The sequence below is a fragment of the Monodon monoceros genome, unplaced genomic scaffold, assembly GCF_005190385.1.
Source record: "Monodon monoceros isolate NGI ecotype Baffin Bay Population unplaced genomic scaffold, NGI_Narwhal_1 Super_Scaffold_9, whole genome shotgun sequence".
NCBI classification, from domain to species: domain Eukaryota; kingdom Metazoa; phylum Chordata; class Mammalia; order Artiodactyla; family Monodontidae; genus Monodon; species Monodon monoceros.
In genome coordinates, this window is record NW_021703786.1 from 19,415,967 (window position 1) to 19,440,723 (window position 24,757).

The 24,757-nt window shown below is 58.4% G+C and overlaps 1 protein-coding gene across 5 annotated transcripts in view; it reads right to left on the reverse strand.

Moving 5' to 3' along the window:
- HDAC5 (histone deacetylase 5) overlaps window positions 1-23,212 on the reverse strand; it is a 36,457-nt gene extending 13,245 nt beyond the window's left edge. Inside the window, exons 1-3 of one of the 5 annotated variants that reach the window (XM_029212517.1) lie at window positions 23,055-23,212; window positions 17,462-17,672; window positions 10,522-10,596 (exon numbers count right to left, since the gene is read on the reverse strand). In XM_029212517.1, the coding sequence (XP_029068350.1) occupies window positions 10,522-10,596; window positions 17,462-17,483 (97 nt within the window). In that variant the 5' untranslated portion in view covers window positions 17,484-17,672; window positions 23,055-23,212. Of the gene's footprint in view, window positions 1-4,835; window positions 4,906-10,521; window positions 11,765-17,461; window positions 17,673-23,054 lie in introns of those variants that run through there. The other 4 variants (XM_029212518.1, XM_029212519.1, XM_029212520.1 and 1 more) reach the window with 4 other exon arrangements.
- Between the last annotated feature and the right edge of the window lie 1,545 nt (window positions 23,213-24,757).

Consider the following 24,757-nt stretch of genomic DNA (forward strand, 5'->3'; position numbering starts at 1 on the left):
GACCCAACACAGCCAAAATTAAATAAATAAATCTATTAAAAAAAGAAAAAAGAGAGAAAACATGCATAAGCAAAGCAGGGTACCTGGAAGATCACGAGTGTTCAACGAAGAATATCGTCACTGATAGTTAAGGCCACTGGGCATTTTATGTGAGTTACTTTAGTGATAAGGAAACTGAGGTTTAGAGAGGTGTAAGTAACATGACCAAAGACATACAGCCAGGTGATCAATGAACCAAGATGTGATTCCAAACCCTATACTTTTTTTGTTTGTTTGTTTGTTTGTCTGCGGTACGCGGGCATCTCACTATTGTGGCCTCTCCCGTTGCGGAGCACAGGCTCCGGACGCGCAGGCTCAGCGGCCATGGCTCACGGGCCCAGCCGCTCCGCGGCACGTGGGATCTTCCCGGACCGGGGCACGAACCCGTGTCCCCCGCGTCGGCAGGCAGACTCCCAACCACTGCGCCACCAGGGAAGCCCCAAATCCTATACTTTTAACCACCGTCCTTCCTGTGCCTCCTCCCCCACCTCTCAACACCACACAATCCCTGCCAAGAGGCCTATATACTACAGGAGAAACCGAGGCACAGACGTTAGTTCTAGAACTAACGTGGCTAGCAGCCAGGGACCTCACTAAGCCCAGGAGAGGCCTGTGGAGACCCTCTGGGCATCCCTATTCGTTCCCCTTTTCTCTGCCCCACACTCAGCTAGGGCAGATGGGGCGGGCAGGAGAGGCTATGGGAATACGGGGTGGGGTGGGAGCAGGAGGCCGCAGGAAAAGGGGGGGGGTGCGGGGCTGCACCAAACCAGGGACAGGAGGGGGCTGGGAGTCAGACTCGCTTCCTTTGCTGGATTATCTCCTTTCAACAGTTTTATTGTAATTACCCTGAAAATGCCGCTATATATAGAGTGAGCCAAACAGCAGCTGTGCCTGGGGGGAGGGGGGAAAGAGAGAGAGAATGGGCGGGCAGGCGCAGGGAGGAGGTGGGAGGAGGAGACAGGAAAGGAAAGGGAATCAGACAGGAAGAAGGGTAATGGCAGGGGGGGCTGGCTGGAGCCAAGGCAGAGATCTCAGAACTCCAGTCCCAGGGAGAACCCGCGGGGAAAGGGGAAAGGGGTGGAGGGAACTGCTGGGTCCCAAGACCTTGCGTCCAGGCCCCCATGTGGACCATGGACCAAGGGGCCCCAGGAAGTGGCAAAAGATTCCAATGGGCTTATGGGAAAGATGGGTCTCGACCTCTCGATGCCTGTATACTGTCCTCTGGTCACTGAATGTCACTCTCCACCACTGCCCTACGGTTGCCAGGGCAACCGGGCAAACACCACGCCAGCAGGGAGCCCCAAGCCCAGCCCACACCCCACAAAGCCTCCTGACGCCTGCAGGAAAGGGAAGGCAAGCTACCCACTGCCTGGAAAGGAGGAAGTGAGAGAGGCAGGGCCAGACCGTCTTGTTTCTTTTCCACTTCTTTCTCCAAAGACAGCCCTCACTTTCCCCACTCCAGCCCAGGGAGGCCACAGGGAGCTGGGCAGACTTTCCGGTGGCAAGGAGGCCCACTCCAGCCCAGGCCTGCAGAAGGAGAGACCCCACCATCCTGATGGCTGCCGGCGTCCCCTGCCCTCGCGAGCAGGCCTCTGCCCAGGCCCCCACTGCCATCTCTTATCAGGAGTGGAGAGGGAGCCGGGAGGGGGGCTAAAGGCTGAGCTAAGAAAGGCTCCCACACCCACTGCAGTCTGTGAGCCTGGATCTCTCCAGGGAGCCTGCACTGAATGAGTGTCCCCCCAAGGCAGGGACAAGGCCTGCTGAAGGCCAAGGCCATGCTACCCTCATGGCTGAACATGGCTCCTGGGACCCACTAGAGATGGGAGAGGGAAGGTGGCCTGAGCATAGTATCTTTCATGCTCCCCATTAGCCCTTCTTCCCCCAGCACTGCCGGGCACATTCCTCTGTGGTTTGCCCGCCAGCCACACTGACGACTCTGCGGCCACAAGGCCAGAGCCACATCTGCAGGAGTGGCCAGATGTGACCAGGAGGGTGGGGTTACACACACACACACACACACACTCACTTACTTTCCCTCCTAACCCATGTCCTGCCCCAGCACCAGGAGGAAAGGCCCTGGGAAACTACAGAGGCCCTTTCTGGAGGTGGCCGGCCCTGTCCAGGGTGCAAAAGTAGGGTGGCAGCAAGGAACCAGCAGCCAGCCTCAGGTGTCCCCAGCCCTGGAAACACTCAGCAAGGTCCCAGGCTGGCCGGAGTGTTATCTGTTCCTAGGCAAGGCTGTCTTGGCCCATGGCACTCTGATCACTCAGCCAAGAGGTGGACAGGCTTCAACCTGCTGCTCCCGGCAGTGCCGGGGCTGTGGGAGCCGGATGCCAGCCCGCCCGCCCGCCCGCCCAGGGAAGGGCAGGGGTCCAAGTGCTCCTGGCTCCCAGCAGATAACCCTGCTTGGGCTGGAACTGCCGCCAGCAGTGCTGGCTTCCCTTGCAGGAGCCCTGCAGAGAGGGCACGGGCTCAGGCGAGGGGACTCTCCCACCAGGGCTCCCGCACAGCCGCTGCCGCCGCTGCCACCGCGGCAGAGATGCTAGGTCCTGTGCTGCGGTCACAGCCTCAGTCCCATTGGTATGCAGGTGGCGGGGCGGTCGGCGGGCTCTGCCACACAGCCTTGTTCCCACACAAGCAGGAAGCACGAGCGACTGGGAATGTTACTCTGCAGGCCCTGTGGGGCCTGGACAGGATGCAGCAGCCCGTGGGTCTGCAGGTAGTAGCCCGGCTCCATCCAAGGTGGAAGGGGCTGCGGCTGGACAGCTGGAGTCAGGGAAAGGGTGGGGGGAGGCACAGAGCGCCCCAAAGGCAGTTTTCTGGGCATGACACCTAGAGTGCGGCTGGCCTTGCTCCCCCTCCAGGATCTGTGCCCTCTGCAAGCTTAGCATGAGCAGAGCTGGTGGCAGTGGCTGCCTTGAGAACCAAGCACCTGGAAGGGGAAATGGGAGTGTCATGATAGGAGGAGGCTCTCGACCACCTCCTGGTGGACTGAGAAAGGTGGCAGGACCTCTGGAAAGGGAAGAAAGTAGATGGAGGAACACTGGTCCCTAAGAGGACAGGCTGGGGACTCTGGCCAGCAAAGGCCTGGGAAGGGGTCACATGGGAGGGCACGGCCTCCTACCCCAGGCCTCCTCCTGACAGAGAGCTGCAGAAGTGGAGAGGAAGCCGGTAACTGACCCAGGGACCTCCTGCAGAGGCAGACAGAAGGGTTCAGGTCTGCCCGCTCCATACTCCTCCCCTTCCGGGGACTCTGACCCTGCCTCCTGGGAGCTGTGGCCTTAGGCACTGGCAGCAAGAGCATCCTGTCCTCCAGCCTTCGGAAGGACTAACCAACACTGCCTCCCTGGAGAAGCCCCGGCCCAGGCAGCTGGGTGGGCAGCCATCAGAAGGGCCCCGCACACACCAGGCTCTGGCTTAGAGCAGACCACTCTGCCCAGCTCATGCGTACAACTGAGCAGCGCCAGTGATACTTTAGCGACACTTCCTTCCCATCTAGCTGGGCTTCCGATCTCTCCATGAGCCCCATTGCGCCATCAGCCCAGCGGGGGCTCCCACAGCAGATTCTCTGGGCAGTACAGCCAGGGATACCCTGACTCCTCGGGGCGGGGGCGGGGCCGGGGGGGGGGGGGAAGGATGACGCAGGTGCTGACAGCGTAACCTCTGGGATGACTGCCAGCACAGGCTTAGACTAAAAAGAGAGTGTCCAGGCAAAGGGACACTGCCCCCGAGCAGACAAGGGGTTCTAGGACACCAAGAGCAGGTTTTTAGCAGCACCTTTGGGAAAAGGGTTCAAAATAAAAACCAAGGTCAAGCCTTCCTCCTGCTCTGAACACACCACAGGCCATGCCCCAGCTCCCAGCCTTCTCTTGGAGAAGTCACCAACTCCAGTATCCCTGTGACCCAAACCCTAGCAGCAAGGAAATGGTACCTTGAGTTCCCCCTGGAGAAGCACCACAGTGGGTAGACTGACCTGGTAGACCTAAGAAGCTGAACAATTGGCTCTAAAAAGACCCTGCTCCCAGAAGCCACCAGCCACAGAAGGCCGGGGGGAGGAGGGGAGCCAGGGTACACAGAGTTTGAGGGAGGGGTGAATTAAGCGGTTTGGAATGTCTACACAGGATGAAAATGAGGCCTCTGCAGAGAAGCCCTGGATCTGAAGAGCTACTACCCCCAACAAAAAGAGCGAAGAGGGAGAAAGGGGAGGGTTCATCTGCTTCAGCTGCCTCGTGTCACAGACAAGGAAACCAAGCCTCTCAGGCTGCTGTGCAGGAGATCTCACCATTTAAGTCGCAGGGACTCAAACCCAGGTGTCCCGGCTCCCAGCTCAGGCGGGCTCCGTCTGAACACTAACCTACGCAGTGCTAACTCCAGTGCGGGGCATCCCAGGTGCTCGGCAAGAGCCAGCCCTAGAGAACTGGCCCCTCTGGAGAGGCAACAGGCTGGCAGCCCACCCTAGAGGGCAGTGCCTTCCACCAGCACCCAGGCCCTCAGGAGCTCCCTCAGCAGTCTGGGGTGTCAGCAGCTTCCTTAAATGTCACATGACCTCGTTCTGTTCCTCTGGAGAATGGGAAAAGGCTCTTGTCCCCTTGCTGGCCTTGAGGGATCTTGGAAGGAGGCAGGGAACAGCATTTCACACTCCTCCCCATGACGCCGATGACCCCTCCCCACCAAGGACGGTTTCCCATGATCTATTTCTGTGCTCTTACGTGACTAGGGAGGCCAATTTAGGCTCGACAGGTTCTACCACAACGCAGACAGTATTTCCACATGTGCGAGCTGGGGATGACGCTCACCTAGCAATTTTCCCAACTCCCCATGCAGCGCGAGCCAACACACATCACGTAATGGTTAAGAGCGAGGGCTCTGGAATAAGAGAAGACCAGGGTTCAAGTCAGCCTCTGCCACTTCCCAGGGCAAGACACCAAGCCCCTCCTTGTGCTGCGTGCGGGCATCTGTGAAATGGGAGGAAGAACAGCACCCACCTCCCAGAGCTGCTAGGGCTCCGGAGAGATAACACGTGCAGTGGGGCTTGGCGCAGAGCCTGGGAAAATCTCAGGAGGTACTAGTAGAGGCTATTAATGGCTGACATTTGTGTGTGTCCTGGACCCCTCTGGCGGTCTAGTGAAGCCTAAGCTCTCTTAGCGCTCTCTTTTCAGACCGTCCCAAGGTCACTCTGTGGTCCTGTCCCAATCAAAGGCCTTCCAGTGGGCCCCACGCAAGCTGGAGCAGCCGGCAGCTGGATCCCAGCGCAGGAGGAGGCATCCCTGGGAAGAGCCTCCTCCCGATGGCAGCGCTTCCTAGCCTGTCTCTCCGGCCTCCCCTGCCTTGTTAGCTCCAAGAAGGGCCACCCTGTCCTCTGAGGCTCAGCCCACAGCGGTGGGATCCCTCAGTCCCTTAAAAGCATTACTTAACACAGCTGAACACAAGCTTTGGTCCCTGCTCTGGGGCCCCAGCTCCCGGCACTCAGAAAGCCTTTCCAGGTATCTGGAAACTTTGCTGTGCCTGCTACAGGCAACACCCCTCTTCCCCAGGACCATTCTACATCCACCTGGGGCCAGGACTCGGGTGACCCGAAGCCCCTCTTAGGCGGAAGCAACGTGAAACTGATGTTAAAGACTTAGAATGTCACTGAAGGAAGTGCCAGCCGGATCAGCCACTCAACTCCCCCAGTTGACAGAGGAGGAAAGGAAAGCCAGAGATGGAAGAAATTCATCCAAAGTCACCTGGAAAGGAGGCAGAGGAGCCGGGGCTTAACCCTGGGTCTTCTGGTTCTCTCTTGCCCCCCACCAAAACCCAGGAGAAATCTTGAAGGCTGTTCCTGAACTTAATGACAGCAGGGAGTCAAACTCCGTATGAAGGATCCAGGGATCTAGATGGGAGACCTGGTTGGCCCCAGAACCCCAGAGCCGAGAGTGCCGGGGAAAAGGGGGCCAAGTGAACGGAACCCCCAGAAACCTTGAGGTAGACTGTGCCTCTCAAGGACCTTAAGCTTAAGGGATGCAGAGCCCTGGTGGAAGGCACAAAGCATCTCTCACCGGCAAAAACAGAGTTAAGTCACTGGTCTTGAGCAGCTCTCTGGAGGAGAAGTAGACTCACTTCTCCCAGCCCAGCCATTTCCAGGAAACACTTGGGCACTAAGCTAGAAGCAATTAAAAGGCACACTAACCGTTCAAAGTCTGCAAATGTTGCTGGGACTGCTCGCTCCACACCTGGGGTGGACAGCAGGGGCTCCAGGGCAGGAGCTCTGCCTGCACTACTCCCCGAACACAGCCCAGCCCGGAGCGTCCAGCAGAGCGCCCTGTCCCCCTGGCCACTTGTCATAATCCCCTGCCCCGCTGGGATTTAGACACCTGCTCCCCAGTGTCTTAAGACATCCTCCGTCTCCAGACTGCCAGGCTGCTGGGAGCTGGATTTGAATCTGACTGAGGCAACAGCCTCCCTCTCTCTGCAGCTGGCCTTCTCCCAAGAGTCCCAAAGCCCATCGAGGCCTTCTAGGGAGACTGGTGACATCCACGGGCAGGCTGCTAGGCCCCATGACCCCTGTCCATAGGACCCCTGCCCATACTCCAAGCACGGTCTGAGCCTACTCACATCAAAATCATCTGAGATGTGTTAAAAATGCTGGTTCCTGGGCTGCCCTACGGAATCCGAACCTTGGGGTGGGGGGGGGGTAAGGCTTGGGAATCCGCATTTTAATAGCTCCCCTCGGTAATTCTGTGGCAACTGAAAGTTTGAGAACTACTTTCTCACAGTGTCCCCCGCTGGCCGCATTTCTGCTGCCAACCTGACAGCTGTTACAGCTGTGTGCGTGGACACGGTTAATCTGATTTCCTGTCTGGCAGCTGTGCAGCAGGGAAGGGACAGCTGAGGGTCTCAAAAACAAGAAAAGGGGGGGGGGGGGGGGGGGGGGGGGCAGGGGAGGCTGTCTGAATGGGACAGGGTGTTCAACTTTGTTCCTGAGCCCCCTTCTCCCCCCTTGGGCCAAAATCCCTACAGGGAGGGAAACAGCTGATCCAGCGGCCCCCAGTATTGGTAGAAAACAGTCTCCTCCCAGAAACTTCAGGAGCCCCCCAAGACCAGAATGGTCTCTCTGGTCGAGGAGCACAAACTTTGGAAGCAACAGAGGCAGACCCACCACATAAGGCTGTGCAGGCTGTGTACTGCACAAGGGCACCCAACTGAAGGGGCAAGTTGGGGGCTGAAGTCTAGCCCATGCTCCCAGTGCTAAGCCATGCACTCTGGCTTGAGGATACAGCCACCTGGAAGAAGGGCCGCCTTTAAGACATTTGTACAGGGAAGCTCTTGTATGGGTTAGACGTCGCCCTACACAAAGCCCTGAGTCGGAAGCCCAGCCGTCATTTACTCTGGGACCTTGCGCAAGTTCCTCAACTTCTCAGATCCTCCTCAATTGTAAAACATAGCTATTAATACCTTTCCGAGGGAGATAAGGTAAGGAAAGCACCCTAATACCCATCATTTAGTAGATTATAATATTAATTCCCCTCCCACCCCAGTCTCGCACTTCCGACCTACCCACACCCCTATGCCTACACACCCACCTACCTAGCCAAGCTTGGAATGGTATGAAGAACATGAAGAAGAATATCCAGGGGGAAACCTCAATACCAAAACCAAACCCCATGGCACTTCCCAACATCCATAGCATCCCTTCCTGGCATAAGCGGGATTCACACCCTCCCTCACTGGGGAAAGAAGACTCCTCCTCCACGCCTGCTTTTAACATCCTACACGTTGCCCAAGCAGCAGCGCGCTGCCCAGTCCAGGCCAGAAGGAAATCCAAGGCCCAACAGAAGCGAGGCAGGGGATCCCCCAGCACTGCATCCCTGGGAAGCCCTCACCAGAGTTCAAGCTCCTGGGCTCCCCGAGCCGGGACCGAGCCTGTACGAGAGGGGTGTCCACTGTGTGCTGGGCTGTTGCGGGAGGAGCCAGGCAGAGACCCCATCTATCAAGGAAGACCTGACAGCACTAGCAGAAGCTGTGTTTTGTCCCCGTCCTCAAGCAGGAACAGAGGAGAGCCCCCACATCCTTCGTGGGCTCGCCTGCCAAGACTCTGGCTCACCCACCAGGGCAACTTACCATATCTGTCTATTCACCTAGAGGACCAAGCCTCAGAATAGAGCCCAGGAACCCTGCTGTGAACCCTGGATGCCAGGCCCCTCAAGCAACACCCCTCAAGCAACATTCATTCATCCATGTGCCCGGCACTGTGCTAAGTGCGCACAAGACAGTCCAGAGAGCCAAGGATGCCCCTAAAATAGGGCTCCAAAGACTTACTGCTGGAGTGGGCAGAGAGTTCAGGGCAGACACCCACCCTGGAAAGCCCCTTTTCCTCAAGCCCTCGGGCTGGGGAGGCCTGGCAACACACACTGCCCAAGAAGCGTCCCTGGACACCTGCTTTTTTAGCCACAGGCTTTTGCATCCTGTCTGGAGACTGATCAAGAGATGGAGAGAGGAGGTGGCGGGGGAGGGTTGGGGGGGGAACACCAGGCTGCCTGGCCCTCATGGCCGTGTTTATCCGGGGTGGATTTTTTTTTAACCCAAAGGTTAAAGCGTTTCTATTTGAAACATCTATTTACATTCCAGAGTCCAAAAAAAAAAAACAAGGCAGCCGAGCTCCAGGCCTATATCTGTCCCCAGCCGCGTCACAGACACAGCATCAGAGCTGCGCAGGGGGAACATTCTTAGCCCTCTCCCCGAGCCGCTGAGGTGACTCACGCCTCCCTCCTGCCAGCATGGACCACGCCACCGCTCAGAAGGCTAGGCAGTGTGCATGTGTCGGGGTGGGGGGAGGGACTGGCTGGGGGGGGTCTATGCAGGGACAGGGAGCCTTAGGGAAGGGATGGGATCAGCAGGGTTCCAGCCTGCAAGGACTCTGGGGCCCAACTAGAAAGAGGATGAGAGAACGTGCTGAGGAGGAAACTTCAGGCCAAGCGCCAACTGCTTCTGGGAGGCAAGGGGCAGTGGGGACAGGATGGGTGGACTGCTATGGCATCTGCCGAATGGGGTAGAACCACCCCCCAGGCAGATGCTCTGCACAGTCAGCCCTTTGCTTGGCAAGGGACCACCTTGACTCGCAGAGGCTTCAGGATAGGAGTGAGCAGGCAGGTCTTTAGCTAGAGCTGTGAGCTCCACTAGACCAGGGCTAGAACGGCCCTCTGCGTTTACACCCCTCCCAGGGGACTGTGCAGAGACTCTGCACGGCTGGCCCCAAGGTTCCACCCCCCCCATCCCAGGGGCCTGCACGGGGACTCTCAGGGCTGGTCCCCAGGGTTATGCCATGACCTGAGGAGACTACATGGGCATCCCTGCTCAGGCAGATGGTAGGCTTGAAGGCTTTTCCAAATGTTCCCCAAACCTCCATCCTCTCACACATCCCAGTCCAGCTGCAACCTTATCCCTGGACAGCTTAGAGTCAAATCACTGGCACTTGCACAGGCACATGGCTCCCACCTTCCAGTTCAAAGCCTGGGACCCACACCCACACATCCAGAGGCAAAGACTCCCCATACATACACACACAGACGCCCACACCCAAGTGCCAAGCCACTGCCAGGAGGGGCCAAGCGGGCATGGGTCCAGCAGGCCCCTCCCTAGAGGAAGCATCTTGTGGTACCGGCCTGGTGGGGAGGCTGTGCCAGGAAGGCCTGATGCTGCCAACAGGTTCCCGGGAGGGAGGGAAGGAGTGGCTCGGCTCTGGGGGACACCACCCCCAGCCAAGAGCCAAAAAGGTCCCCGCTGAGAAGGTGGGAGGGCTAGGGAGTCCTCAAGCCCTATGAGCCTGAGTAACATTCCTTCATCCTCATGGGCTGAGAATAAACCAAAGCTTGGGGGTAGGAGAGGTATGGTGGAGCCAGAAGCCAAGGCAGCCAAGACCCCCAACATCCCAGCTGCCGGCCTCTGCCTACCTCCACCACAACTGCATCAAGCCTCCTCCCCAGGTGTGTGATTCCCAGGGCACTCCTGACTGAGCACCGGCAGAAATCACTGCACTGGACCCTCTGACCCTAAGAACCCAGCCAGAGGAGTGGGGGTAGCCTTTATTCTTATGGACACTCGGGCTATGGGTTCCTCCCTTGTCCAGACCCGGGGAGCAGGCAGCCTGGAGGCAGGTCACTGACCCACTTCCTCCCCTCTGACCATGGTGCCAACTAGGCCAGGATCCTCTAGTAATCCACAGCCCCCAGCAGCTGATGTCGACCCTGCCTGAGGCCGAAGGGACTCGAGGAGACTCAGCAGAGCGCAGCTGGAGGGCATGGTGGGGGGGCAGGTTTCGGCCCAGGGACAGCAGGGAAGCCCATCCCAGTAAGCACACCTCCCCTGACTGCACGTATCCTCAACAAAGACCTCCAGGAAGATCTAAGCAGGACCCCGTCTGGGCGAGACTTGGAGCCAGACGCTCAGCCCCAGAGACAAGGATGCCCAATGGCAGAGGGCAGGCGGGGACACCGAGGCACTTACCTGCCACAGGGAGGCCATGTAGAGGGGTCCGAGGCAGGATTTCCAAGGATGGTTCCCGGCCTGGCATCCCATCTGCTGAGAAACAGGATTCCGTCTCATAGATGGTCTGCAGCATCTCCACAAGCCCCTGAGCCTTGGGCACCAACAGCATGCCCGGCAGGGGGCCGCCTGAGGCGGGAGTCGGCCAAAGGGAAGGTGGCTGGGCGGGGCCCTCGCTGCTCAGGGGCTCCCTCAGGCCACTGCTGCTGGGACCCGCGCTGTGGGGAGGTGCCTCATCCGGCCTGGGCACTGCAGGCGGCAGGAGGAGCCAGGAGCCCCAGAGCCACAGGCCCAGCTCCCTGCTAGAGGGGCATCCAACCACTGGCCCTTCCAGAGCTCCCAGAAGCGAGTATGGCTGAGCACTCAGGGGACAGGAAGGGGAGCTGAGCAGGCAGGCGGGCTCTCTGCGTTCCCTCCCAGCCCTGGGTGACAGCTCTGGGCCCGGCTCCCTGCTCCTCCTTCCCGAATGAGCCGCCGGCAGCTGGCAGGAGACTGAAATAGCAGTTGGGGGAGGGCCCTGTCTATAAATAGGTGGAGCATGCTCAGGGAGCCGCCGGCCGGCTGCCAGGAGCCCGGGCCTGGCGGAGGCCCCAAGTGGGGGAGGGGGAGGCGCGTTCCACCCCAGGAGGAAGCGCCAGGCAGGGGGATGGGGACAGGGGAGGGCCTGCATTCAGGGCCAACGCCACAGAGCCGGGTGGCCAGAGCCTGCGCTGGGTAAGGGCACACGCTGGAATACCCACGCATCTGGGAGCAGCTCTGGCGCTGCTCTTGGCAGGCGAGGGGCTTAGAGACCCAAAAGCCAGATTTCCTCCTCTATCTGCCCTCTCGCCATCCAGAGCAAGTAAAGGAGCTGGAAGGGTCTGGGAGAGGGTGGCAGACAGGGCCACCTGGCCTAAACTTGCATCTTCCCTGGAGTCCCTCTAACAGCCGACGGATGGGAGTTGATTTAATTTCTGCCCTTTTTCCGAGCTGGGGGGTGGCTCCCCCACCCCCTCGATCAGCAGGGAGACCCCCGAGCAGCAGCTAAAGGGCAGCTCCCGCCTACCCATTAGGGGTGTCACCTCCAGAGGCTGCTCGGCTTCCTTCCAGGGGGCAGGGAGACTCTTCCTGGACAGGCCTCACCCCACCCAGGGAAGGGCACCTGGGAGCACCTGCCCATTCTCAGAGCACAGGTAGCTCTTCCTGTGGCAGTGTGCCAGGTGTAATGCTAAGAGCAGCACATACATCACCTCGTTTATTCTGCACGATGACCTCAGAAGAGAGGTGCAGACGGGGAAACCGAGGCACAGAGAGATGAAGTTGCTCACCCTAGGTCATACAGCTGTTTCAGTGGTAGGTCTGGGATGTCTGAAGTTCAAGTCTGAGCTCTAACCACCACAGCCCACTGCCTCCTGCACAGGGAGCACACGAAGCTGCCCCAGGGTTTCCATTAACAGGTATAATGACCCCCAGTACCCAGGCAGGAAGAGACTTGAGGTTGGAGCCCCTTCAAGAAGAGTCAAGGGGCTGCCAGCATCCAGCCCTTCCCCACCAGCCACCAGCCCCAGGCCTGGCAGAGCAGCCCTGGCTCCTGGGGCCCTGCTGGCACCTAAGGCTAGAGCGCCATGAGGACTGGTGACACCCGCCTACCCAGCCCACTGCTGGCCCATCCCTCCTCCTGAGGCTGTGCCTCCCACTCGGCCCCCTGACCTCACTGGAGCCTTTTAATAGCCTGGTTATTCCTGGGTCTGTGTCCCCCTCCCCCTTCCTGACGTCACAGTGGCTATTTTGGAGCCCCCTCCTGGCCCCCTTTGCCCCCAACTCTAGGCATGGAGCCAGGGACACCTGTCCTCTCCCTGGACTGGATGACCTCACCCTCCTGTCGGGAGCCCAGGAGGAGCTGGCCAACCAAGGACACAGTAGCTGTGGCTCCTGCCAGCTGGGGATGGCAAAGGGGCCTCCTGCCCTCAGGTGGGGGGGATCACATGGATGGGTAAGTGGCAGAGGTGGGCTTTCCCAGGCCCTAGACTGGCTGGCAAGATGTATATTGAGGGAGTTGGAGGTCAACAGGAACGAAACAAAGCTCTGGAGCCTCAGCTTCTCAGTCAGGGCAGACTCCAGAAAACTGGTGATGGAGCAATGCTCCCCACAGGGCTCTGGAGTTGGTGGACATTTCAGGGTAGGTCTGGGGACTTTGCTCAGCACCCCTTGCCCCAATCTCATCCTAGCCAACCAGGCTCTCTCAAGAGCAAGGGAAGGGAAGGTCAAGGTCTCCTTAACAGGTGACAGGCAGCAGACTCAAGGGAACCCAGAAAGCTGGGGGCAGCAGCCCCTCCCAGCCAGGACTCCACCCACCCACGCTGAAAGCAACCAGAAGGGCTGGCTAGCCCTGTCCTGACTCTCTCTGCCTGCCCCAGGCACAGAAGGGTATGGTAGGGCAGCCCTGTTCTGGAAGAGAGGAAATCATCAGTTACAGTGACTCAAAAGCAGGGGCCCCAGAACGTGGAGCAGTCAGAAACCTAAGGAAACACAACTCCCTGTTTAGGAAAGCTGGGAGCACCCAGGAGACTGGGCACCCAGAGGTGGCCAGAGCCGGGGACTCGGGGCAGTTCCCAGCGCTACTATGACTTCCAGTAACAGCTTGAAGTGGGAAGTGAAGTGTCAGACACAGCCAGACAATCCTCAGTGTAGTTCCCAGAATCCTCCAGGGGAATAAGACAGGAGGCCTGGGATGGGGACGTGTCTTTTTTTTTCTTCGGAGATTCAAGTCATGCAACAAAGTCTTCCTAATGTCTAATCTCAATCCTTCTCGCTTTATAGCCCCTCTCCTTGTGGTTCATGTCTCTTCTCCATCCCCACGCATCTAGCTCTCCCATGTGTCATCCCACAAACCTTACAGAGCACCCACAAAGCGTGGGTTACAGGAGCCTCATTAGGAACAGGCACCGACCTCTCCCTGGTGCCGCAATGACCTTGCTCACTCTGCTCCCTCCCCTGGAGGCTGGGCTCAGGCCTCCTAACCCTCTAAATCTGGAGGAGGAGAACCTAATGTGGCTCCTTGAGCTCTTGAAGGCTCCCACTTCCTGGGCTCAAGAGGCTGGAGTGGGGGCCTGACCGAAAAGAAAAAAGCAAAGTCTGCTCTGTGCACAGTAAAAAAGCCAAGGGCTGGCCGGGGAGCACCCCAGATGGAGTGTGGGGTGCCAGCTGCCCTGGGGTCCTGGAGATATAGGGCCTGCCTGCCCTCCGGTTCTCCCCGGCCCTTGGAGCCCAGTCATGCTGGAGCCCGTCAGCATCGCCCAGGAGCTGCCATGCGCCAGGTCCCATGCTAGGTGCTGGCCGAACCGTCTCATTTGAGACCAAGTCTGGGAAAAATGTGAATACCTACTTTGGCATCTTGCACATCCCCTCAGGGTTGACCCTGCCTCCTCCGGACATCCCGTGCTAAGCCTTCAATCCCTCTGGAATGATGGGACAGGGGAGGGGAGAGTGGGGCAGATCCTGATCTATAGTGAGCACAGAGGTGTGCCAGGGGGGCATCTAAGTGGAGAAGGGACACCAGAGTCCACTTCCCAGACCCCCCGCCCCACGCCGACTCTGACCCACTTTCTCCACCTTCCCTGGGGGCTCAGAGGCAGAGCCCAAGGCTGGGAGGCGGGACGCCAAGGTTCCTGGCTCCACCCCACGCCTATGCCCCAGTTTCTCTGGTCACCCAGAAAGGAGGGGGCAGCCAGGAAAGGGAAGGAGAGAAAGTGTGCAGCGAGCTGGGAGGTGCTGGGCAGGCAGGTGTTGTCGTGAAGCTTCTCTCCCTCCCAAGCTGGGGCTAAGGAACCTGGCCACCTTCTCTCCTGGGGCCCTGTCGCCACACAGACTGGCTCGAGCCTCACCCTTGCCCTCTCCTCTGGGCAACAGCATGGAAGACAGGGCGGTGACCAGAGTGGGCCCAGGCCCCAGGGCAGCTCTTCCAGGCTGGCCAGGGGCACATTCTGTCAGTCCTTCAGTCCCACTAAGGGGAGCAGAAATGAAAATAAAGCCTCGCTCCTCAAGTCCCCTGTTGCCTGAAGAGAAGCCAGACCCCAGGCAGTGGCCTCCTCAGGGAAGCGGGCAGCCCATCAGTGGCTCTGCCTGTACTCCCGAGACTGCAAGAGAGGCGAATCAGGTCAAACGCTGGCCCTCGGCCCAGCCCAGAGGTAAGTGGATCAGCTCCCACTCCCCGGGGAGGACGGCTGAGCCCCAGAAGTAAATCTCTCCAAATCTCTACCTGCCACCCCTCACCCGGAATGTGCTCTCTTACTAACTTGTTTGCTATGAAGGCCAGGATGGACCATCTTCTATTTTTCTTTTCCAAACAGGAAAGTTCCTGCACTGAGAGAAATGGAGGGAAACTGCCCCTCACCCAGGCCTGCCGTTCTGCGCCCTAAGGAGAGAGAAGTGAGTCTCGGGAGGGGGTGGGAGGTGCTCAGGGGCCGGGGCACCCAGGCCCCGGGTACTAACCATTCTCATCCCCACCTCTATCCCCAGCCCCACAGCCTCATGCTCTTCCTGGGGCGCCCTGTGAGGTGTCTACCCAGGATGTGGACACCCAGCTACAATTCATGGTTTCATTTGACTTCCGTGGAGTCCAAGCATGTGGTTTCCAGGCTTCTGCCAGGCGCCGGACACCCGCAGCCCCAGCCCAGATGCCACCCTGAGCTCTGGGAATGACAGATGCTGGGCCCCTCGAAGGGGGAGGCTGTGTGGAGGCTGGCCCTCTCCCTGGGCCAGAGCAGCTGGAACTCCACAAGCGGGCGAGCCAGGCCTGGAGCCCCAGGAAAACTCGGTGGGAAAGACTTCAGGGCGCTGCCCTGAACAATGACGACGATCCCAGCTCTGAGGTCTGGCCACAGTCCTAAAACCAGCTTCTCAATCTCTGGCCCCCTCTCTTTCTCCCTCCTTCCTGAACACGAGAAGACGGCATCTCCCCCTGCTGGGGGGAGCGGGAAAGCCAGCCAGGAGGCACGGCCAATTCCATAGGCCCCACTCGAGGCCCCTCCTGGCCCAGCTCAGCGCAGATGGATACCTCCAGCCCCTGCCAGCCCTGGCACCACTGGCTACAAGGGGGGACTCGGACCACCTGCATGTGGAAAGGCAACCCACTGACCTGATCTATCTGAGGCTGATTATCTCAGCCTTTCACTGTAAGGGAATAAAATCCCAAAGCTGGAAGACGTCCTCCCCAAGCCACCAACGGATGCCTCTGGGAGGTTCCTGTTCCCTTGGCCAAGGGTTAGACCCCAGGCCCGGTGTGACTGGAAGTGGCTCCTGGACAGGTCAGCATAGTAGCTCAGGAAGGGAGTGGTTGGCACCCCTGCCGGGCACAACTGACCCTGCAAGGGGCAGTGTCCAGCTGAGATGGCCGAGGGGCTGATGAGAACCCACCAGGCCTCTCCTTCCCTTCGCCAGCCCAGCCTCAGAGGAGGAAGCACGAAGTCAGGGCAGCCCCCCTCCAGCACCAGAGTCACACAGACCTCTCCACGTCTAACACCTGGCACAGCCCCTGCAGGGGGAGTGGAGGCAGGCAGAGGCGGGAGGACCTGAGGGGGAGCCTCAGACCCTGCAGGAGGGGGCCCATTGGCAAAGCTGACCTGGTTAAGTCTCAGGAGCCCAGCCTCCTCCAGCTGGCTCTCTACTCTGTCTGTGCCCGGGGTATGTCATGCTGGAAAGGGAAAGGGGAGGGGGCACAGCCTTGACCAAAACAAATGTCACAAAGCCAAGCAATCCCGCCAGCTTCGGCTTCCGCCCTGGGGCTGTGGTCAGGGCCACAGGTCGCCAGCAGGGGAGCCTCACAACAGGAAGCATGAGATTGAGCGCAGTGACGAGGACAGGGAGCGAGAGGCAAAGGGGCCTGGATCCCTCCCTGGTGCTGCTTCAGTACCATCCTGCAAGTGGGTTTTGGTCTCTAGGCCCTAGTTTCCCTATCTCTAAAGAAGGAGAAATAGCTCCCACCCCTACAGAAAAAGATGTTAAGTGACCGGATGGCCTGTGGGGGGGGGGGGGTTAAAGTTGAGCAAGATGGACTCTGATCCTTTAAGTCTGTGCAGAAGGAGACAGCCAAGGAGGGAAGGCAGTTATTACTCTGACCACACTGACCCAAGACCCCCCTGTGAAACTCCTGAGGGTCCAGCTCAGGCCATTTGGACACACCCTCACGGGCACAAACCCAGACCCACCCGTACACAAAGCTGCCTGGAGTCCCACCCATAGACTATTTCTGGAAGCACTAGGCAGGCTCCCACGAGCAGAGGGGAATAAGAAACCTCAGAGACCCCAACTTAGGACTCTCCCATGTCCAGGGCATGTCTACCTGGACTCAAAGGAGAGAGCCAAGTCTCCTCCGCCAACATGTCACTGCATGCCCACCCCAATACCACATATCCCAACATAGGCTAAGGCTGAAGGCCCTGCAAAGCTCCACTAAGAATAAAGTAAGGAACACAGAGAAACACTCCACCAGGAAGAGAGGACACCACCACAAAAAAGGAAGCTGCGCATTCAGCTATCATAGGGAACTTCTTCCAACATCATCCCCGGACCGCCTGCAGAGGTTCAGGGGCACACATCCCCCTCAGCCCTGCCTGTCTTGGTGAACAGGGCAGGGTGGCACGGAATTGAAGGCCCCTGAGTTGAGAGGGCAGGCCTGGGGACAGAGTTGAACCCATGCCCTCCCAGGGCCAGGCTGGACCGTCAACCCATCAGTTTCAGGTCTACCCCATGGTCAATCACTTTGGGTTTGCCTCTGTCCTTTTCTCACGATGATTCTCCACTCCTGACCCCTTGTTCCCTTATGGCTCAGACCCTGAAGGGCAGCTGGCCTGGGCTGGATACCCATACAGCCCATTACATCCAAAGCCACCCCAGGTGCCTTCTCCAGCCTCCCAGCTCTTACCCGACTCGGTGGGAGAGTTCATGCCGGCTCTGGGCCCGCAGGAAGCTGGCGTTGGGGGCTGGGACGGGAGGGGGTGGAGCTGCGGTGATGTCAAGAGAGACAGACGATAACAGACAGACGGACGGGACAGGAGCCCGGGGCCGCTGTGCCTCTAACGCCCATCCGAGGCCATCCTTCGGGGCGAGGCAGTCAGGCACTCAGAACGGCATCCCTGGGGAGAGATGGAGCAGGGTTAGAGGTCCCCAACTCTGGAATCTGAGAGTCGAAGGAGACCTTGGAGCTTGTCAGTTACACCTAGGGAAGAGAGGGAGGGCCATGGGCCCAGGGGCACAGAACTGGACCAGACCCTGGTTTCTTCTCTTTCTAATTGGTGAGGACGTCAGCCCTCAAGGGAAGGGAAATGGCTACAGTAGCCACAACAAAATTCTTTTTTAGGTGACAATGTCCACTGCCAGGTGGGGAGACCTCACAGACTCCCAAAGGTGCCTGACGTGGGAGATGGTGCTCACCAAAGGAGAAACTGCAGGGAAAGTGCTTCTGACCTCTGTCCAGGGCAGTGGGGAGACGCAGGGCTGATCTGGAGACCCTCGCAGAACTTAAGGGAGAGACTGGTATCCCAGCCCCAGTAGCCTGAGGTGGGACTCTCATCTTCTCCCTACTCCCTGATCCTTGTGCCACCCAACTCTGGAAACGTGATGTGCTTCTGTCTTGGTCTCCCCCATTCAACAACAGATCAGAAAAAAGAGGGCAACAATGTTTTTCCTCTACCCATTAACCATGCTGTTTCCAAGAATTTCGAAAGACAGAGACATTCATCCCACATCCGGTGCCCTCTGGACTGGGGGTCCAAGGCCCAAACCCAGGGCCTTGTGTGTGTTGTATAGGTTGTGCCCTGTGCAACGAGGTCTGAAATCCAGCCTTTGCTCTGCCTGCCAAGCTACACAGGCTAAATCCACCCAGAATAAGGGACACCGTTTTCCAGTTTGTACAAAGGCACCAAAAGGCCCAGCAGTATACCTGCTGAGGCCAATATAGTAAGAGAGGATGTCCCCGTATTACAGGACCATGAGTTTGCCAACCTGTCCCCACCTCTCCAGCTCCCCACCTCGCTCCAGCCCCACAGCTAGTCCTCAAGCCTCAGACACTACACACGCACCCACCTGGGCCCATCCCTAAACAGTCCACGATCCACCCTAGACACGATCTCCTTTGTTTTCTTCCAGATGAAGGCAGGCCCTCCAACACCCAGTGAAATCGAGGTAGCTGTAAGCGATCGATGAGGCCGAGATTTAAACCCTAACTCTGCTCCCCAAACTAGGAAGAGACAATCAGCTCCAGCCCAGGACAGCCCACCTCCTGGCAGGATAAATTCTCGGTAAGCTCTGCATTCTCAAGGATTGCCAGGTGTGGGGTCCATTTGGAGCCGAGGAGCGCAGGAGTCAGCCACGGCAGGGACACAGGAACATACACACAGACATGCACACACGTATGCCATGCACAGAGTAGGAAGACCTCAAGTCCTCCTAGGCCTGCTGCCCCCTAGGTTTGGACTCTGTAGCTGGAGCAAGGTGCACTCAGATGGGGAGGTGGGAGGAGGCGGAGAGAAGGGGCTGAATTGCTCCCAGCAGGTACAGGTGTGGGGCAAGGACAAAAGAGGCTGCGCAGAACTGGGGCCAAGCTCAGGAAGGTGGCACGTGGGCTTGCTGGTGCCCTGGCAGGGCCCGCGTGGGCAGATAGCTCAGCCCATGCCCACCCTGGGGCTGGCGTCCAGCCCTGCTCACACCCTTTCCCATGGGCTGGGGAACACAGGTTCAGAAATTCCCACGATTCCCAGCAGCCCGAGTGCCCCAGCCCATCTCCTTAGTGAAAGGAACCTCCACAACAGGGCACTCAGGAGGGGCAGAGCCTCCATGGTACACAATCTACGTTAAAATCTGCCCTGAGCCCCCATTTTCCTCACCCCCTGGGGAGAAGAGGAAGGGAGGGGCTCCTAGAACTCCCAAGGGGCTCAGGACTCTGTTAGGCTGCACTCCTGCCCACCCTGCAGGATGCAGCAGGACCCCGGACCCCCATCCACCTGTGGAGAGTGTCTGCCAACACCCCCATCAAGCCTCCCTGGGAAACAAAGCAGCATTCACGGTCTAATCAGGACAGACAGGACAGGTGTAGATTTTTGACTAAGGAGGGCCATGCAAGGGGAAAGGGCAGCTTTATGGTTAAAACCTGAGCTGTTGGCTGCCTCCTCAGCCAGAGAAACTCACTGCTGACCATTTGTTATAGGAAGGTCTTGGTGGGCAGTCACGGACCAAGGGCTGTGTGGCTCCTGGCACTTCGATGCCAAACCAGTGAGCAGCCTGGCTTCCGTGACATCACAAGTAGGCAGACCCCAGGGCCCTGGCCCCATCCCCTGAGAACTCTCTCTTCCAGTCAGACCTCTGTCCCACTCCAGGATCCAAACCCACTTCCCACCTCCAGCCAGGACGGCAGGTAACCTGCTGCATCTCACCCTACAAGCTCATGGCTAAGCCGGGGAGGAAAGGCAAAAACCCTAGGGGAATATCCCGCACTCCATTCACGAGCAATAAAAACTCTGGCAGAGGGTGGCAGGAGAAGGGCAGACAAGTGACGGAGATGAGGAGGATGCAATGCCTCAAAGGCCAGAAGTTCACAATGCTGCCCTGCAGGTATCTTGTCCCTCAAGGAAGCTGAACTCCAGCACCACCAGGCAGCCGCTCTGCCAACACACCAGCTCTGGCCCTGCTAGAGGCAGGCCCAAGTCCTGAGCACTGAGGCTGGGGACCTGTCCCCAGGTCAAGGCAGCCAGGTGAGCTGTCTGAACCAAATCCTGTGAGCCTGAGACTGCTCACAATATGAGATGTGCCCCAAAGACGTCATCAGAAAGCTACAAGCCCAGACATCCCATCCCAAGGCACAAAGGAACTCTCATCTTGACCCCTCCTGACCGTGGCCACGGCTGATCGCTTTCCCCAGCCTCCAAAAGCTTCCATCGCCGTGTGCCTTCCCCCAAGCTGGCCCACCAGAAGCCTACAGATGATCAGAGCCAGGAGGGATGGCTGACTTGAATGTCCAGGGCCCAAACTAACGGAGGGGGGAGGGCAACAGGGGAGGAAAAAAGGCACCAGGCTGACAAATTCATTTTTGCAATCGGCCCATTTCTGTTTGTCTGCTCAGACGCAGCTCCAGGCATCTGCACAAGCCAGATGGAGGAGGCTGCTATTTCTAGAAAAAGAAAAAGGGTGGGGGGGGGGTGAGAGGGGAGGGAGGGGCAAGACGGAGGCAAAGGGCAGAAGACCAGGTCTGTTTGCCCTAAAACCTCACGCAGAACGGTACCCCCTCACCAGCACTACCAGACAGAGTCCCCATCCAAGAAACGGCTGGGGCCGAGGCTGGGGTGAGGTGGGGTGGGGGAGAAGAAAGGCAGAGAAAGTTTAATTAGCCAAACTCGGCTACAATAGGCCCCCTCACGGGCTGCATCAGGTTTTCATTCATGAGCAAGCAACAGTGCTCCAAAAATGCCAAGAACCGCACCCCCTCGCCGTCTCTCCCCCACCCCCCACCAACAGGAGCGCGTCCTCCAGCAGGCTGGCTGAGCCTGATGCCGTGTTCCAGACATCCCTCCTCAAAGGGATGTGAGTAGGAAGAATTAATTATTAAAGAGCAGCTGGTACTTCGGCACCAACTGCACTCCCCCCAGCTCCTATAGCTGATGCCCCCTCCCCCCTGCAGAAACACAAACTCCCCGCCCCACACCACCCCCCAGCCCCAGCCCCCATTTCTAAACACACAGCTAAGATGCCACCCCTAGGGGAGGGAATGCAAACCTTTGTCTCTGCAGTTACTTAGAGAGGGTGGGGCATGTGATAGTGCTGCCCCCCCCATTACTCCATCCAGCCACAGAGGAGGATATATTGGGAAGGGGAGGCTGGCACGGAGCTAACATGTCCTCCATCCTTGCCCCCAAGTAAACTGCACCTGGTAGGTCTCTCTGGCCCCTGGCAGGCATACATTCCCGGCATATAGTGGAGACGCTAGGGGCCCACCCCTCTAACTCAGAGACGCCCACCCTGCCTTGTCTGGACATAGCCCAGATCCAAGTCCAAGGGGAGAGAGAGCAAAGAGAAGATTCAAGAGAAGGGGCAGGAGGCAAACTAAGGGCTCCCCAAGCTTTGTGTTTAAGAGGAAGAGGAAGGAAGGAAGACTGAAATGAAGAAGCAGGCAGCCCCCAACATGGCTCACCCACCATCCCCAGCCCAGCCCAGCCCAGCCCAGCGCCTAAACAGCCAGCATAGGCTCAGGGCCCCTGTTGCCTGGAACTCGAACTGAGGACCCTCCCTGCCTACATCCTCTGAACCTGAGGAGGCCCAGGGCAGGACCCAGCTCCAGGCTCCAGTCCTGCAAAGCAGTCTGGTCATGGGTCCTTCTGGCTAAGACTCCTGATCTCCCACCCCCTGCCTCCTTTTGTTCCTATGGTCTGCTCCATCCTTCCCTCCCAGTTGGACCCTGAACCCAGTCACCACCATCATCACCCCCAGTCGCCAAAGCTCATTCCAGGCCCCAGAAGCACAGTGGTCACTGTCAGAGTGGTGGGTCTCTTGAGCACCCCCAAGAGCAACTGCAGCTGCTACCCTTCCTCTTTAGGGACACACCTCATCTCAGAAGGCCAACGGGGGACATCAGGTGGTCATCTCCTCCCCCAAATGGGGTGCTCCCACCTTCCCCTCTTCTCTCCCCACAACCAGACTCCCAGATTAATTACTTATCACCCAGCCAATTCTCATCTTCCCCAGGGGCCCAGGGAAGGGTGGGGTGGGGAAGCAGCCTACCCAAGTTAAAAGGCACAGGCAGTGTCCCTCTCTCTGTGAGATACAGACCCAGGATGAAAAACGGGGGGCCTCCACCCCAGACAAGAAGGGGGGCAGCTTTCATCTCCTAGCTCTCTCTCTCTGGCTCCAGGGTGTCAGACGGAGAAGAGGGTGGGAACAAACGCAGTAACGCCTCACGGGGGAGGGGGTGAGAATAATGGGAGAGAGAAGTGAGGTGGGCCCGCAGGCCCCCTCCTCAAGCACGGACGTCAAGGACACAAAATCAAGGATGCGTTCTGAGGTATGGCTAGAAGCGCTGTGGGGTGGGCAGCGCCCCTCACCTCAGAGTACCAAGAAAGGGTGTCCAGCGAAGAGGGCTTTGCACAGAATCCGGGTGCAGGGCTCAAAACGCCCTGCAACGCACCACGCGTCTCCCGGGAGAGGGCAAATCAGACATCCCCGGCCGGTCTCCCGGCCATCTGGGGGTGTAGGTAGCGGGAAGACGGGCCCCTCCCTTACCTGCAGGGAAGGCGCCCCTGCCTGGGAGGGGCGGGGAGGGGCGCGCGCAGTAACCCAGAGGCCCGGCTACCGGCTGGCGATGCTCCCGGGGGGCGCCTACTGGCACCCGGGCGCCGGGAAGGAAGAAGGGGGGCGCGGAGCGCGACGCGCGCTCGGGGAGCCCGCGGGCAGCGACGGCGGGAGGAGGGGGCGCCGCGTCGAGTCCGGGGAGCCTGGGGGAGATGGGATCGGGGCTGGTGGGGCGCGCTCACCCCCTGCGGCTCGAGCTCCGGCTTCGCGGGCGGCGGCGGCAGCAGCGGCGGCGGCAGCAGCGGCAGCACCTCCTCGACGGCTCCTCCATCTTTGCGGCGGCTCCTCCGGCTCCGCTCGCCGCCGCCACCAACAACAACATTCGAGACGTCACTGCCGTCACGTGACTCGACCCGGAGCTAAAAATAGACCCAGACCACCCCCCCCACACACACACCCCCACCCCCAGCTTCAGCCACCAGCAACCCCTCCCCTCCTTCTTGGCCCTCCCCGCCAGGCGGGGCCAACAGCACCACCGTGACAGCTTCTAAAAGGGCCAGTACCCAGCAAAGAGTTGGGCTGGGGAGAGGAAGGAAGGCAAGGGATCGGAGCCCTGGGAGTAGTGGTTGAAGGAGCCCTGGGAGTAGCGGTTGAAGGAGCGCTGCAGGCGTACGGGCCTGGCTGCTGGGGGCTCGGCGTTTGGGATGCACGATTTTCCTGCCTGCGCTTCCTCCACTTCCTTTTCAAACCGTGGATGGTGCAATCGTTGCCTGCCTAAGCGGCTCCCTAACACGCCCTCCCGCGGTGGGGGAGGGGAACTGGGGATGGATTCCTAGGGGCTGGGAGGGCCGTGGAGGCCCCAGCTAGGGGTCCAGGCTGGGGGTGGATGTCTGGGGCAAGTCTCGAACCCGCCAGTTCCGACCGCACACGCTAAATGTGTGCCAAGAAAAAAAAAAAGAAAAAAAAAAAAAAAAGAATGGGAAAGGCCAGGGTAGAGCTGTAATGTAGTAATAGTCCAAGGCCTTCAAAGGGAAGACTTCCGGTCCCTGGCTTCGGTGCTATCCTCTTCTACAGCTCCCCTTAGAACACAATATGAGCATGTGTGATAGAACCTAGGTGGTTTGTCAGTGACCCGGTAATTCCACTAACGAAAATGTATTCTAAGGAAATAAATATTGTTGTGTTCAAAACTGAGTATAGAAGGAAAGAGATCGCTTCTAATGATGTGAAAAGTTGGAAGCAACCTAAAGATCCATCAGTAGGGGATTGGCAAATAAACTAAGGCACATCCATTCAGAGGAATACCATCCAGATCCAGACATTTAAAATGATATGTCCATATTGACCTGAAAAGGTGCTCAAGGTATACGGTTCTCTTGAAAATCAGAAATCAAACAAGTACTACAGAATTGTTCCATTATTATAAACAACAAAAAACTAGATCCATATGTCTGAATATGTTTGTATATCAAAAAGCCTATAAGAATATATGCAAAATATTTACCTTTGCTTTCCTCTTTATCTTTTTCTGTATAGCTGAAATTTTGCCACTATCATGTGTTACTTATCTGATCGGAAAAAGTGAATATATAAATGTTTCTGTAATAAATTTATTTATTTATTTTTGGCTGCACTGGGTCTTCGGTGCTGTGTGCGGGCTTTCTCTGGTTGCGGTGAGTAGGGGCTACTCTTCATTGTGGTGCGCGGGCTTCTCACTGCGGTGGCTTCTCTTGTTGCGGAGCACGGGCTCTAGGCTTGCGGACTTCAGTAGCTGCAGCACACAGGCTCAGTAGTTGTGGTTCGCAGGCTCTAGAGTGCAGGCTCAATAATTGTGGTGCACGGGCTCAGTTGTTCCGCAGCATGTGGGATCCTCCCAGACCAGGACTTGAACCTGTGTCCCCTGCACTGGCAGGCGGATTCTTAACCACTGCGCCATCAGGGAAGC